General features: G+C 37.1%; 1 protein-coding gene across 7 annotated transcripts in view; it reads left to right on the top strand.

The window, feature by feature from the left end:
• LOC136664636 (cohesin subunit SA-3) overlaps positions 1 to 15,135 on the top strand; it is a 34,390-nt gene that overhangs the window by 677 nt on the left and 18,578 nt on the right. For 2 of the 7 annotated variants that reach the window (XM_066641947.1, XM_066641946.1), the window contains exons 2-20: positions 286 to 335; positions 1,088 to 1,181; positions 1,296 to 1,487; positions 1,863 to 1,959; positions 2,710 to 2,786; positions 3,105 to 3,309; positions 4,133 to 4,284; positions 4,422 to 4,619; positions 5,180 to 5,278; positions 6,517 to 6,596; positions 7,475 to 7,582; positions 7,670 to 7,766; positions 8,130 to 8,244; positions 8,358 to 8,461; positions 8,784 to 8,876; positions 9,719 to 9,811; positions 10,677 to 10,877; positions 11,683 to 11,750; positions 13,310 to 13,397. In XM_066641947.1, the coding sequence (XP_066498044.1) occupies positions 307 to 335; positions 1,088 to 1,181; positions 1,296 to 1,487; positions 1,863 to 1,959; positions 2,710 to 2,786; positions 3,105 to 3,309; positions 4,133 to 4,284; positions 4,422 to 4,619; positions 5,180 to 5,278; positions 6,517 to 6,596; positions 7,475 to 7,582; positions 7,670 to 7,766; positions 8,130 to 8,244; positions 8,358 to 8,461; positions 8,784 to 8,876; positions 9,719 to 9,811; positions 10,677 to 10,877; positions 11,683 to 11,750; positions 13,310 to 13,397 (2,190 nt within the window). In that variant the 5' untranslated portion in view covers positions 286 to 306. Of the gene's footprint in view, positions 1 to 11; positions 89 to 285; positions 336 to 1,087; positions 1,182 to 1,295; positions 1,488 to 1,862; positions 1,960 to 2,709; positions 2,787 to 3,104; positions 3,310 to 4,132; positions 4,285 to 4,421; positions 4,620 to 5,179; positions 5,279 to 6,516; positions 6,597 to 7,474; positions 7,583 to 7,669; positions 7,767 to 8,129; positions 8,245 to 8,357; positions 8,462 to 8,783; positions 8,877 to 9,718; positions 9,812 to 10,676; positions 10,878 to 11,682; positions 11,751 to 13,309; positions 13,398 to 15,135 lie in introns of those variants that run through there. The other 5 variants (XM_066641949.1, XM_066641945.1, XM_066641948.1 and 2 more) reach the window with 5 other exon arrangements.

Below are 15,135 nucleotides of genomic sequence, written 5' to 3'. Positions count from 1 at the left end.
TTACAAAGATTTATTGCTGTTATTTATAAAGGCTTGAAATATTTAATGTACAGACACTCATCTGACAAACCTAAAACAACCTTAGATGGTAAGATATGTCTTAGCATAATTTTAAACTATAGTGAAAAATTGTAGACAGTCAATTATGTGCCTTTGCTTGGGTGGAGCGAAAACTTAGTTAAACCAGCCCTTTGTGTCATGATCCCTTACGTGGGTAATAATTTTGTATCAGTATTAGCAATGTTTATGTATTGCTTATGCGAATAAAGCTTCTCTCCACATTAGGAAGTTTTCAGCAGGGAAAACATGGAACAAGAAGAGTCTAACCTGGACAGGTAAACTTATTTTTTTAAACAGCTTCCTAGTATAACCACATCACACTGTTGTGCGTATCTAGGTGAATGCTCTGTGTTTGGAAAGTACACGATTATATTTTGCAATGGCTTTAACAAAGTACCTAACAACTCTGAGTTTAACTCACAGAATGTGTTAAAATTGTAATTAGTTCAGCTTAAAATGTTCTCTGCATAGGATCTGCTTTGATTAATAATGATGTATATTGGTGTTTTGAAGTTTGTGTACCCAAGTTTTTCAATATTTCCCAGTTAAACAGATGAGACAAATATTTTGATGGTCACTTATTTAATGAGGAAAAGTATCCAGTATTTCCTGAGTGTGGCAAAAGTATGTGTACCTCTAGGATTAGCAGTTAAAATGAACATTAAATTAGAATCAGATATTTTCCATCAGTGGGATGACAATCAAGTGTGAATGAGTGCCCTCTTATAAATTGAATCATGTTGGTTATTTCATCTGTGGAAACATGAAAATGTTTCAGAATCTAGAAACCTGAATAGGATTAATCCTGTATTTAACAATGATATATTGTACTTTATTACTCCTGTGTTCATTAATGATTGTATGGGCCACTGTGAAATATTTTTATGATTTTTACAATGTATTTTGTATTGAAATTATTCAAGGTGTTATAGACAATCAGTGCTACCTTGATCCTTTCAAGGCTAAAAATGAAGTAGATTTTCTGTTGGTTATATGAGCCAAATGTATTTGTGTTTTGGGGCATTAGTAGTCCAGAGGAGTTTGATGATGATTCAGACACTGACTACGACATCTACCCGAGAGTCTCAAAGAGGAAACTGGACATATCATTGGAAACAACAGTATGTGTTGGACTCTTGGAATACTTGATCTCTCACCCAGTATTGTCAGATGTCTTCATGTACTCTCACTTGTGTAACTGTCTATTCCCTGAAATTTTGACGACTGTTTTGCAGTCTCCTAAAAGACTTCGTCAGAGAACCATTAATTCAACCACCAGCTCCAACACTTCTCAGCCTGGAACACCTAGAGCACCTCTCAAACCTGCAGCAGAGATGGGAACGAAAGAGAGCAGGAGAAGAGAAAAGAGCCAGTCTACTAAAGGGTACATGTATGAAGCTGTGAGATCTGGCAGCAGTGCGACAGTGGTGAGACAGAAAAGAGAACTGGTCATTTCTGATACATTATGACCTATTAGAAATATAATTTCCATAAAGCCTACATTGTCTTCAAATTCATTGAATTCATTTCTTAAAAATACCTTCTCAATTAATTTAGTAAATAAACTATACAATACAGTAGAGGTTCCTATTTTATTTTTTTCTGTTCGAATGATCAGATAAAACTGCATTTTTACTGTTCACTTCAAATGTAATCCTGTCAATACCAACAGTAATAATTAAATAAACATTGCATTTATTATTTATGTAATATAAAATTATAAAAACAAATCAAAATATCTAAAATACCCTTTTCTGTTCTACATTAGAGGTTTTTTTTTACTTATATATATTATTTTTCAGACAGTGGTTGAAGATTGGCTTGATGACTATAAGCAAGACCGCGCTGAGGGTGTTCGTGAGCTGTTGAATTTTATCGTGCAGTGCTGTGGCTGTAAAGGTGAAGTTGGCTGCTCCAAAAAGTCTGTATATATTCAGAACTTAAAAGTTGTGTAAAACTTGTGGAGATAAGAGATAAAGATCACACCTTGTCATCCTTATAGAATTTTTTAAAATGTATTTTTTTTTATCTCAGAATACACTCCATTAAATATAAACAGTTTTGTACTTTGCAACAATTTGTTTCTGTTTTGACATAATTTATGTAACATTTCCTAAATTTAACATTAAAACTTTAAAGTTAACAAAACATAAAACTTTTTACATTCCATAATATGCGTATAGGAAAACTGTGCTGTAGAAAAACCGGTATATAATTAAAATTAATTGCTTTTGTGATTATATCTGCTTACAGTAGGCTGAAACCCTCCAATGTTGACAGGAGTGTGTAAACTACTCTGCACTTTTTTTTAACAATACAAATTAGAATTAAAATGATATGTTACTTATAAAAACAATACTTTACATACCTTACAATGGATAAAGAATTTGGAAAATGGTCATGTAAAGAATTAGGACAATTTATGCTAATAACTACACATGTCATAACTAAAGAAAAAAAAAAATAAGAAATTGATTCCATTGATTTTCTCTTCACTGGAGGCACATGTGAGACTACTCTATATATTGGGTTACACATGTTAGGTGCAAAATTGACAGGAAGTATTGTTGTATGGTTTTAAAATTTCACAAATGTGATCATGATTAAATGATTCATCTTAAAAACATTAACAATTGTTTTCCCCATTAGGTGTGGTGACAAAGGAGATGTTTACCAGTATGCAAAATGCTGACATTATCGGTTACCTGACTAAAGAGTTCAATGAGGTAACAACAAGAGTGTGTTGTATTTTCTTTTGCTGATGAAGACAACCTCAAGTAAAAATAAATAAATTATTTTCTGAAAAGACTCATTGTGTTAATTGGTGTCATGACTACGAAATAATAAGGATGGAGGAGGATGCCGTGGCAGGCATATCTACTTTCTGGCATTCATAAATCTGATTTTGAATTATTAACAAACAAGATCAATAAACAGCTTACGGTTTGGGTGCTGGTCATTTGAGGACTGTTTTTATGGTTGTGTAATTTCTCAGAATTTAAAAAGATTGCAGGTTTTGAAGAAGATTGTTTTCTCTCCTGCAGGACACTGGCAGTTATCCTGTGGTGGCGCCTGGCTCTGAGGGCAGGCGATTCCGTGAAGGCTTGTGTGAATTTGTATCTCAGTTGGTGCAACGCTGCCAGAACAGCCTGCTGTATGACGAGTTTCTGTTTTCATCACTGGTTGCTTTCCTCACAGGTCTAGCTGATTCACAAGTCAGAGCTTTCAGACATACCAGCACACAGATGGGTAAGGTTTAAGAATATGCTTTCTAATGTTAGATTTAGTCCCACTCACAGTAAGTCACAAAACACTGAGGAACAAAGGGTGTTACACATAACCAGTAGCAGAGTTTTTCAGACTGTCTGAATGCCCAGGGGAGTAAAAAACAGTTGCACTGAAAAACACGTAGTGCAATTTGAGTGCCAATCAATATCACAATAAGTTCAAAAGATAAGATCATAATTGTACATTTTATCACAATTATGATTAATGAACGGTTATTTTGATTTTATATTTTTGACCCTCAGTTCATTGACTTCAGTATGCGCCAGTATTAAAGCTGGGGTATTTTATTCTAATGTTGCTGAGGGCTTTTCCTTGCTTCTTTTTGAGCACTGTTCATATTTGCTCTGTGATTGGGATTTGGTCGTGTTTACATTTGACTTCTTTTGTTCAGTGTCAAAGCAAAATGCATTCAAATCACAGATGCTGGATTTTTCTTTGGTACGAGCTGCTTGGTCAGCCTCCGTGTTGCTTCCATGTGGCAGATAGGAGCAGAATCACTTGACTACAGTTTTTAAAGGGACAATACATGAACACACATTGGGGACATAACTGTTTTATTTTTTAAATTCTGTTAAAAGATTGCTATAATTGAGATTTTGATTAGTTTTTGATTAATTGCCCAGCCCTAAGATGTATCAAGTTCCCTTACTTGTCAGGAAATGTGTCTTCAATTAATGTGTATGACAATTTATTTTTATAAATAATTGGTAATACATAGTAGACATACTCTTCATCATGCATTTTTTTTTCTCCTAATGTCTGTTTTTTTTTTTTTTGTATCTAGCAATGCATCTGATGTCTGCTTTAGTAGAGGTGTCTACCATAGTGTATGCACAGGCAGAGGTGACACAGAGGCGCTTTAACCTGGAGAAAAATAAGAGTGCACACCAAAGGGCCACTGAGAGGCTAGAAGAGCTGCAGAATTCCTACAATGAGGTTATACACACAGAGATGTTCATCCATAAATCAATAGCTCATATGATATATACACCATAGCAATATTTTATAGCATTATCATGCAATATCACTAACACAACTTGAACAAAAATACAATATGTATCTTTTGTGTGCAGCTACTTGAGCATCAGGAAGAACTACAGTCTATGACAAATGCAATATTTAAGGGTGTATTTGTGCATCGGTATAGAGACAAAGTGCCTGAGATTCGTGCCCTTTGTATGGCGGAGATGAGAGTGTGGCTCAAACAAAACCCTGCTGCCTTTCTGAATGATGGATATCTCAAATACTTGGGCTGGATGCTGCATGACAAGGTGTCTTTTCATACTTCATGTCTTTCCTTAATTTTCATACCTGACCCACAGTATGGTTGTTGGGTCAGTTGAGTCTGAGCAGATTAATTAACTTTTTTTTTTTTCAAATGTTAATCAAGGAAATTTGTTTGGAGAGTGAAAAGTGGGGGTTTCAAAATTGCAGTACCTTTGGATGACAAATGTTCTATGTATGCAGAGTCCATAATCATATTATATATGAATATAATCATTTAAACTTTTTATAAATTCTAATATGACCATGAATAGGAACCAACAAGATAAACAAGTTCCATGTTTCATTTTAGCTCGACTTTATAGTCGTATTATACCTGTGCAGTTCTGTGCATATGGCAAATATATTCACTTAACATTGCCATTGTTTGCAGGTAATATGTCTGAACTGTACTGTAGTGTCTAACTCAATGTATAGGTTTATAGGTTTTGTACTGGTTTTAATTAAAGTTATGTTTTCAGAATTAAATGAAGTTACATGAATATTCCTTTTAGTAATGTAGTGCCCCACTTTGTGCATATGTGTATGTGTTTGTTGCTTTTGACAGCAAGCTAGTGTTCGCATGCAGTCTGTATTGTCTTTGCAAAAGTTGTATGAGGAGGAAGACTTTATTGGCCGTCTGGAGCTCTTCACTAGCCGCTTTAAGGTGAATTGCCATATAGGGAGTTTTTTCCAGCAAATTATCAGATACAAGTAATGTGATGCCATGTAAAGACTCTGTCTAGCAGATTTGTTGCATACATTTTGATTTACCCACAGTGCAGTTTTGGTACGAAAATATTAGGCAATCCAACATTTCTAAAGTTTTTACATGTTCCCCCCCCCTTTTACCTCAGCAGTGGTGGCAGCCCCACATTCTCACACGTTTCTGATAAAGCCTGTGCTTGCCTGGACTCTCCCACTATGAAAGCGTAATTTGATTGGGGGAGTCTTAAGCCTGGCTCACACTACAAAATTTAAAAAATCCTAACCAATGTTGGAAATGTGAGACACCCCACACATAAAGATACTTTTCAGTGTTTGATCGTTGTTAGTCCTCAAAGTCCCCACACTACACGATCCACCTTGAATGAAACACCACACATCTTTCAGATCACCTTTCCGAACCTCACTGGAGTTTCAATGCTACATCCGCAGCAGGCAGGAGTTTCTCTCACACACTATCTGTGTCCAAAACAGAAAGCAGCATATACCTTCCGCTCTTGTTGACACACAAGGCAGCATTTTGAAATGCAGGTGTTTGTAACCGAGTCACAGAGTATTCAATATAAAAGCACATTGCCCGGGCACCTGTACACTAATGCTCCCTTGCTAGAATAATTACAACTTGGGAGCAAAATTAGGCAGCATTTTAAACAAGCTTTAAAAACTGACATCAATCTGCAACTTCCTCCCTCAGAATACTGCCTCAGTAACTGCACTCTGCTCATTTCAGACGCAGCCTGCATATAAGCACACACTGTGGATGGCGGTGAAATAATCCCAGCTCGACCGTCATTGGTTTATCATCTTTCAGGCATGACGTTAGCGTGGTGCTTCACACCCGAGAATCGGTGTCCACGCCACACTACAGGATTCTGAGTCGTAAATCTTGAATGTTGAATCTTGAATTTATGATTCACAATCGGGGTGGCCCCGACTACTCTGGGAGAAGATCGGAGGAGTAAAGATTGGATTATAGAATAGAAAGATAATCGTTTCTGATCACTCTAAAAATTGGGGACCTTTTGCGATTTTCGGGAGGACTGAATCGGCCTCAAAATCATGTATCCTGTAGTGTTAGCCAGGCTTTAGCCAATTAGCAGCACTGGCAATTGTCTGTCTGTGGTTGTAGTTTTAACAAAATATCTTTTCTTTTCTTTTTTTTTTTTTTTTTATATAAAGGAAAGATTGTTGAATATGGTGCTTGACAAAGATTCTGATGTTGCTGAAGAGACTGTCAAATTGCTGCTTTTAATCAAACAGTAAGTGTGTGTGTGAGAGAGAGAATAAATCATGTTTGTGTGTTCATGAATATCGATAACCCTAAAGCTGGGGTTACACTACAAGACTTAGCCTGATTTTCAGTCGGGCCGAGTCTGTGCTAGTTGCCTCTAGTCTGCAGACTCTGGTGCACTCACAGGTGGAAAGTCATGTAGTGTGTGAGGGCCTCTGACTCCAATTTTGTTTTTACGTTTCTGACCACTTGCAACATGTCAACTCGACTTTCACGTCCGGCCCGGCACACTGGATGACAGATTTAAACTATGTAAAACTACAATTCATTACGTTGTGCTGAATGCACATATCGCCTAATAACGAGTATGATCTGTAAGAGAACACAGCCACAAAACATGCTGCTGCAGCCTTAATTTCAACTTTATTACAATTTTCTGTTCCACCTTAAATGACAGCACTCTGGCATGCGCTACGGCCAATTGTTTCTGAACATTTAAGGTGGAATGTAGCCTCAAGTATGTGCTACTCTACTAATCTCCAGCTGCAGTGTGTAGAGAGTCTTCACATCCATGACCAAAAGACATTTTTTATATATATAATTTTTTTTTTTTTTTTTTTTTTTTTTTTTTTGCATCTACAAAAATCACAGCACAAACAATAACTGTACAGTTGTACATCCGTATTTACCTGTGTTTCCTAGAAAACTCGAGTTTAGTTTAGGAGTTTGGGGTCATGAAGTGTGTTATCCCTAGTCGTGTAGTGTGTGTATGACATTTTTCCAGTTTCTGTAAAAATTGACAAACAGTAATGTCGTGTGAAATACCAAGTTTGTTTATAATCTGCCCTGACTTTAAAAGTCATGTAGTGTCACCAAGGCTTAACCTGTAACATTTACTGTGTATAGAAAAATGGAGGATACTCTGACTGATGAGGAATGCAGTTGTGTATATCCACTGGTATTCGCCGCACACAGAGGACTGGCCTCTGTAGCTGGAGAATTTCTTTATTATGTGTAAGTTTATCTCAGCCATCAGCATAATTACAATGATGTTGTAAACATGCAATAAATGATATGTTTGAAATATATTTATAAATGCAGGCTCTGTACTGAGGTGAATCATTTTGCAGAAGGGGAACAAGAAAAATGCACTGTGACTTTCCTCAACCTGCTTACATCCTTCTATATACAAAGCAAGGTAACATCAGCATTATACCTTTACATATTGGGGAATACATTTCATGACGTCTTCCAGTCACAGCTGTAGTTGCAATATGAAATGGCTAGCTTCTTTAGAATGTCTGTGTGCATTTTCCCAAAGCATTCATTAGCATCTTTCCACTGATATGGTTATAAAATCGACAATAACATTTACAGAGGTTGCTGATATTGTAATCCTTACAGTTGTTTATTAATTATTATAATTTGGAAGGAGGTATTTCACTCGTCTATTCAAATATTACAGTTTGAAAACATGAAAATCTCACATCCAATATGCTGATCTTTTACCCTGAATCTGGCAGTGCCAGTTAACTAAATATAATGTTGCTGTCTTTGTCAGTATCATGAGCATGCTGCATATCTGGTGGACAGTCTTTGGGATGTAGCAGGGACAGAGCTGAGAAACTGGGAGACAATGACCTCACTGTTGCTGCAAGAGAGAGGAGAAGGGCAAGGTGAATATGTTATCAGATTACAATAAATTAGATGTTTTCTCATATGTTACGTTTAATGACAAATGCAGATGTTTGAGGTCTGGGGTGTTAGGTGTGTGTGTGTGTGTGTGTAGGACTAGTGGACGAAGAAGAATCTGCTCTGATTGAACTGATGATATGTGCAGTCAGACAAGCAGCAGAAGTGACACCACCTCCACCACGCTCATTTGGAAAACGGGTAATGGAGCACAGCACTATGGAGAAGGTTTTGGTATTTGATGAAGAGATGGAGTAAGCTTGGACGATAATATAAATTTTTGTGAAGAATTATTGGATAAAATATATTATAAATGTAGGTTTTGAAAATTAAGCTACACTTAACATATCTATAAAATATATATTGGTGCTGGTGTACAATATACTTCTGTTAAAATCCTATGTATAATCATCAAGTACCTCAGTCTTTGGCTGAGTGATGCTCAGTTAATTTTTGAAATGCCTATGCACCTTCATTAGGTGAAACCCCAGATAGGTTGATTTCATATTACTGTGTGCTCTAGAATGTCAGTACGAAAAGCAAGAAGCTACAATCTCAGGAGAGAAGACGGATTACCCACCATTTCATACCTTTACTGCCACAGTTACTAGCGAAGGTGAAATTCTCTAATAAGTTCTTACATTCACTGGCAATTTCCAAAGCTGACCGTTCAGTTTTTATTTGGGTCTGTCATGTTAAAAGCAGGAGAAGATGATTGGTAAAGTACTCTTTGCATCCCAATCAGTAAATTAAATGCTAAATAAAAAGATGCTGTATTCTCATACATGCCACAGGCCATGTTGTTTTTAGAAGGGATTTCACAGCCACTGACTTTGGTATTTTAGTATCAGTATTGTTCAAAGTTATGATTTTAAAAATGATATATGAATACACATTTGTGAATAGCTGCGCTTGTGCTGCATCAATGTGTCACGCCCTCGTCTTGTCATGTCTGTTTTCCCCCAGCCTTGTGCTCTTTTAGCACATGGCTATGTTTGTTGTTGTTCTAGTCCCGCCTTTGTTCCGCCTCCTTGTTCGTCACCCTCGTTATCTGTTTCAGGTGTGTCTCGTCTGTTCGTGTATTTAAGTCCCCTTCCCTCACTTCCTGTTTGTTGGTCATTCGTTCTTTGTTTCATGTTGAGTCAGTCGTGTTATCCAGTCTGTCCGTATCGCTAGTTTGTCTTTATTCCGCTTCTGTTCGTTCATCCCCTTTGTCCATGTTTCTGTTAGCTCTTTGTTAGTTATCTTGTTTTCTAAAGCTCTGTTTGTTGTTCTTTTGTATATTAAAGTTTATCTGTGCTTTAGCGTGTTCGTCCGCTCCGTGGGTCCTCCCCTTGTGCCTGACACAATGAAAATAGCACCTTGTGAAGCAAATTGCAAGAAAATCTTACAGCTTTCAAAGGAAGTTAATGTACCAACTTCATGCATGATACTGATTCTGCATTTTTCTTGTTTCAGTATTCCGCAGATACAGAGAAAGCGACCTGTCTTCTGCGAGCACCACTATATTTTGAGCTTGAGGCCTATGGCAGTACAAGTCGTCTAGAAAAGGTATGCTGTGAAAAATAATTTGATCACATCATAATTGGTCATATTTGCAAAAATTATGGAAGCAGCACAATTAAAGGATGTTCACCGGAATTTTTTTGTAGCAGTTCACAGATCAACACACACGATTTTTTTTTTTTTTTTTTTTTTTTTTTTTTTTAAATAGTTGAATATTCCTTAAACAAATATTGCAGTTTCTTCATTCTGATTGTAATTTGCATGTGTCCACTGATTCAGCCAAACAGCATAATTTAACTGCAGTGCACTGAGCACTATTCTGAATCTGCATAAATGATGTGCAGTGTACTCTGCTGTAAAATTCCACCATTTTACATATTCTTAGTTTCATGAGTATTCTTTGTCAGAGCATTGTTTTCCTCGCTTGGGGTTAAGGTCAGTTCTCTGTGGGACCAGTCAAGTTCTTACACACACAACTCACTTAGCCAAGCCTTTATGAACCTTGCTTTGTGCACTTTGAGGCACAGTCATGCTGGAGCAGGATTGGGCTGTCTCCAAAGTGTTCGCACAAAGTTGGAAGTGTTCAACCCCATTGAATACTTGTGGCATCAGCTTGGGCGTGGTGTTCGTGCCAGAATGGTGACCAACACAATCACGTTGACTTGCGATAAATGCTGTTTGAAGAATGGCATGCCATCCCACAGCGGTGTGTGACAAGGCTGGTGACAAGCATGAGGAAGAGGTGCCAGGCTTTTGTGGCTGTCTATAGTTCTTCCACATGCTACTGAGGCTACTGTTTTTTAAATTAATAATTTATATTGTATGAAATAACCTTGGCTTAATATTCCCTTATAAACACATCTTTCTATAAGAAAAGTGAGAAATCTGTCTCTGCTTTGTATGCTGTCAGTATTTGGAGTTGCTGTTGTCTCAAGTTTGTGAGATTGTCGAGAAGCATCATGACGAGCGAGTACTGGAGGCAAGTGTACGTGTTCTGTATGCACTGTGCTCTGATCATTACAACTTCTCTGCCCGTGCTGAGAGAGGTGTTAGCCAGCTGCTGGATGCAACACTTGAGAAATTTACTGCACACCTCTCTGAAATATTGCAGGTAATTATTGCATGTTCGAACCACGAAATAAGTCTTTTACAAAGCATTTAACATCTGTCTTTCATAATACCTCAGGAGATTTTCAGAAAAATGTGCTAATGTGATACAAAGTCTGTTTCTGCAACTGCAAAATAAACCCTTTGAACACGCATCACAGTATTCACAGAACTTACCATTTCTGTTGTTTCTTGTTTTAATGTTGATGTTTCATTAATATTGTTAAATGGGAACTAAAAAAAACCCAGTAGGGATGGGGAACCGGGTCTCAAATCACACACATTTAGAAATAAAGCCTCATACCTGTGAGCACAAATTTGAGTGAAGGGTCTACTGAGTATTTTGTCTTTTTTTATTTTATTTATTTATTTATTTTTTATTATTTAAAAGCTTAATTCCTCTCTCTTAACCCAAACTCAACTTCAGTGAGCTACAGGGCTTGTGTGTTTTTTATTTTATTTATTTATTTTTATTTTTTCTTCCCTCTCTACCCTACCCATTTTCAGAGTGTGAAAATCCCCTCCCTGTTATGGCTATGTAATTTGACACACCACACACGTCATAAATACTGCTCTCATTTTGACAGTCTACATTTATGTGGTGTTATATCGTCCAAACCTACAACCCAGCCTAATTAGACAGAGGATTGTGGTGTATTTGTGTCTGTTTGGGTTTCCTTCAGATGTTCTGGTTTTCTCCCACCATCCCGAAGCACATGCTGATAGAGCGATTGGTTGTGTAAAATTCTCAACGTGTGTGTTATGCCCTGTGATGGACTATCCCAGGTTATCTTGTTTATTTGTCTCAGGGAACAGCTGATGAAGATGATGTCTACAATGCTGCGACCTCCTTGAAGAGGCTGTCAATTTTCAGCAGGTTTGTATGCCTAAAGAGATTTTCAATAATATGTCTTACATCTAGCCTCTCAAGAATTTAATTTAAGTTTGAAGCATCTGAAGCAATTCTAGAGTTGTCACAATCATGAGTATAATTTGAGTAATCATGGGGTTTTTAAACACAATGACACAAGTTTTTAAAACAAATTTTGTTTTAAAGGTGAGTGCCAAATCTATGAAAACAAAAAGGTGTAGAGTTAAGAGCTATAAGCCCAACACTGTCCTAGTAAAAGTTACTCAAGTGAAAATTCACTGAAAATAGTTCTGACTGAGGTTTATTAGTTACACAACAATCCATGGATATCCTGTTCATTCAAAATGCAAGTTTGTTTATTTGAATTTATCTGTTTTATACAAATTTGACTTTAATTGAATGATTATAATTAAAATTTGAATGATTATAGAATAAACACAGTGGAACTAGGAGTGGTGGTTCCTGCTGAAGGCTATGATCTGGCGAATGTCAAACACATCAACAGAGAAAGGAATTCCTAACTTATTAACGATGTTTAATTTTTTTTTTGGTGTTGTTTTAGATACTTATTTACATGAGGCTCAATTTTATGAAATGTTATTAGCTATGTGGCTTAAGCCAAACACGGTGTGTAATGTATGTATTAAAGGACAGGATTACTGTTTTCAAGGTTCTCATTATAAGCAGAATTTCTGATGACTGGGGCATTCTTTTACATTGCTCTCTGATAGAGTTTTGTCTGAATATCCCATTAAAATCTAAACGATTGAATTATATAGGCAGCATGGTGGCGCAGCAGGTAGTGTCGCAGTCAAACAGCTCCAGGGACGTGGAAATCGTAGGTTCAAGTTCTGCTCCAGGTGACTGTCTGTGAGGAGTTTGTGTTCTCACCGTGTCAGCATGGGTTTCCTCGGGGTGCTCCAGTTTCCTCCCATGATCTAAAACACACGTTGGCAGGTGGATTGATGACTCAAAGTGCCCATAGGGGGGAGTGAGTGAATGAGATTCTTTGTCACCCAATGAAGGACTGGCACCCCCTCCAGTTTGTGTTCCCGCCTTGCGCCCAGTGATTTCGGATAGGCTCAGAACCCAATGCGACCCTGAAATGGATAAGTAGTTAGACAATGAATGAATGAATAAATTCATTATATTGTAATGTCTATAATCACACCCATAATCATGGTCTTCCCCTTCAGGTTCAAAACAATGAGGCGCTGAAAAATTATTTATCCAAGTCAGTCATAACTGTGTGTGATTAGTGTTGTACAATGATGTAACACACACTGGTGGAATTTCCTAAGTGATATTGTTCTTCCGTCAGTTTACTTTAATTTGGAAATTAAAAAATACGTTTCTTCAGCTTTTTTCACCTTTATCGTGTCAAAACTAAAATGTGATATTTTCAAGGATGGCCATCCATTAAAGGGCTTTACAGATTTTGTTACATAGAGAACATTTGCATTATAATAAATACAAAAATGTCTGTACATTGTCTTTATGTATTTAAAGCTACATATGAATCAATGCCAATTCTTGCTTCTACTGTTTTTGTGTGTGTGTAATAGTGCAAAAGATATGACTTTGTCAAATCTGTTTGAGCCGTCCTTCTTGCTGCTAAAGGCTGGAGTGGAATCCAGGGAAATTGACAAAGAGGTAATGGCATGCAAGCAAAAACACACAAATCAAAACTCATACACACTGGTGACAATTTGGGAGGCAAGCCATCTTAGCTGACAACATCATTTAGGTATTCAAAATGCATCATAAAATACACTACATAACCAAAAAATTAAATCTCACACTAATATTTTAAAATACTAAGGCAGGGCTGTCACTAGAGATGAATGAGGGGGGGCTAAGCTTTAACCAAATGGGTCTGGGGTAATTGCCTCATAGCAGCAATTTCCTTTGAGGTACAGATTAAGCAAAGCCAAAAGTAGGTGCTGCCTTTACAAAATAAAAAATTTAAACAAACTGCTGCCTTTACCAAAAAAAGAGTTGTGAACAACAATTACCTCATTATATACAGGTATCTGTAAAATATACAGTCATAATGCCAGGAAAGAACATAAACTAGCTTTTTCAGCAGGCTTATTTTACATTTATTAATAATCAGGTATCCTCTGCTAGCATGATGCTATTTCAACCAGTGCATCGGTGGCTTTTCCATCTGGTGAATTCAGGATTGTAACATGCTATCAATTAATGTTTTTTCGGACCGCCTGCCGGGCTGGCCTAGAAGAGGCATTTGTGCTTACTGAGTGACTTACTGACTCACACCTAACGTTGAAATGTGCATGCACAAGTAGAAACGTTTAATTCAGCTGTATTTCATAGAGAACTAAGGAGGTGCCACTACACCGTCTGTTGCTAGCTCAGCCATGTTTCACATTCCAGTTTGTGAACTAAATTTGGAACCGTTTGGTGGTGACCAGAGGTTGTCTGGACAAGTTCTTTTTTTTTAGGTCCTTAAAAGTGCTTGTTCAAGGGGTCAGAGTTTAGAGCTGAATTGGGACACGCTCTTGCTGCTTCAGTGCTGTAGATCCACCATCGCAGTGAGCAGCTCAGCTCTTTACTGGAGCCTCGAACAAAAACGTGTTGATCGTTGTTGAAGTAATATTCTCATAGTCTCTGTTTGGAGAATGTTTCTGTGACCCAGCCTTTTTCTACTATATATTTTAAAAAAATGTCATCTTGTCTGTCCCTATAACGGAACAGGAATACATGGACACATCTCACCGTTACTGACTCTCTGACAAGTAAATCACATCTGCACAGCTTTGTTTAATTTTACACAAAAACTGACCAAATTTCTGGTAAATGAGTTGCTTTAATATCGTCTCAACATGGTGCTTCAGTTTTGTAGCTTTGTATGAACAGAAACCAACAGGCTTTCCATGATCGTACATACACTCAGCAACTGACAAACTATTAACCTTCCAATGACAAGTGTATGTATTTTGGGCTTTCCTGTTTTTGAAATGCCAAAAAAAGCTCTCACAATGGCTGTGATAATAGTGATCTGGCTAAACTAGGCTTGCCTAGTTTCTCTTTGCTCTCGTTTCATTATTTTTGTCTTAAAATGACACTCACTGTCAAGAAACTCACTACACCTCGTGTGCATAGGGTTGCCAACTTTCTGAAATCAAAATAAGGAAGGGCAGAGGCCAGTCGTTTTTGACTGCAGTCAATCAGATATAACATTTTTGTTGTCAGACATTTATTAATCCAAATGCCATCAGGACTGTCAGTGCCTGTCAGTACCCTTTTTGAACAATGGTGAAGTAGAATCTGTCCATGTATTTTTCAAATACTGTATTACCAGTCTAAAATAACTATTATTTTAAGCTGTTCATTAATTACAATAAGATCTAAATGGAAAGAATCTTAT

The sequence above is a fragment of the Hoplias malabaricus genome, chromosome 13 (assembly GCF_029633855.1).
Source record: "Hoplias malabaricus isolate fHopMal1 chromosome 13, fHopMal1.hap1, whole genome shotgun sequence".
NCBI classification, from domain to species: Eukaryota; Metazoa; Chordata; class Actinopteri; order Characiformes; family Erythrinidae; genus Hoplias; species Hoplias malabaricus.
Note: the sequence above shows the minus strand (reverse complement) of the source record. Positions and strands in the feature narration are given on the sequence as shown.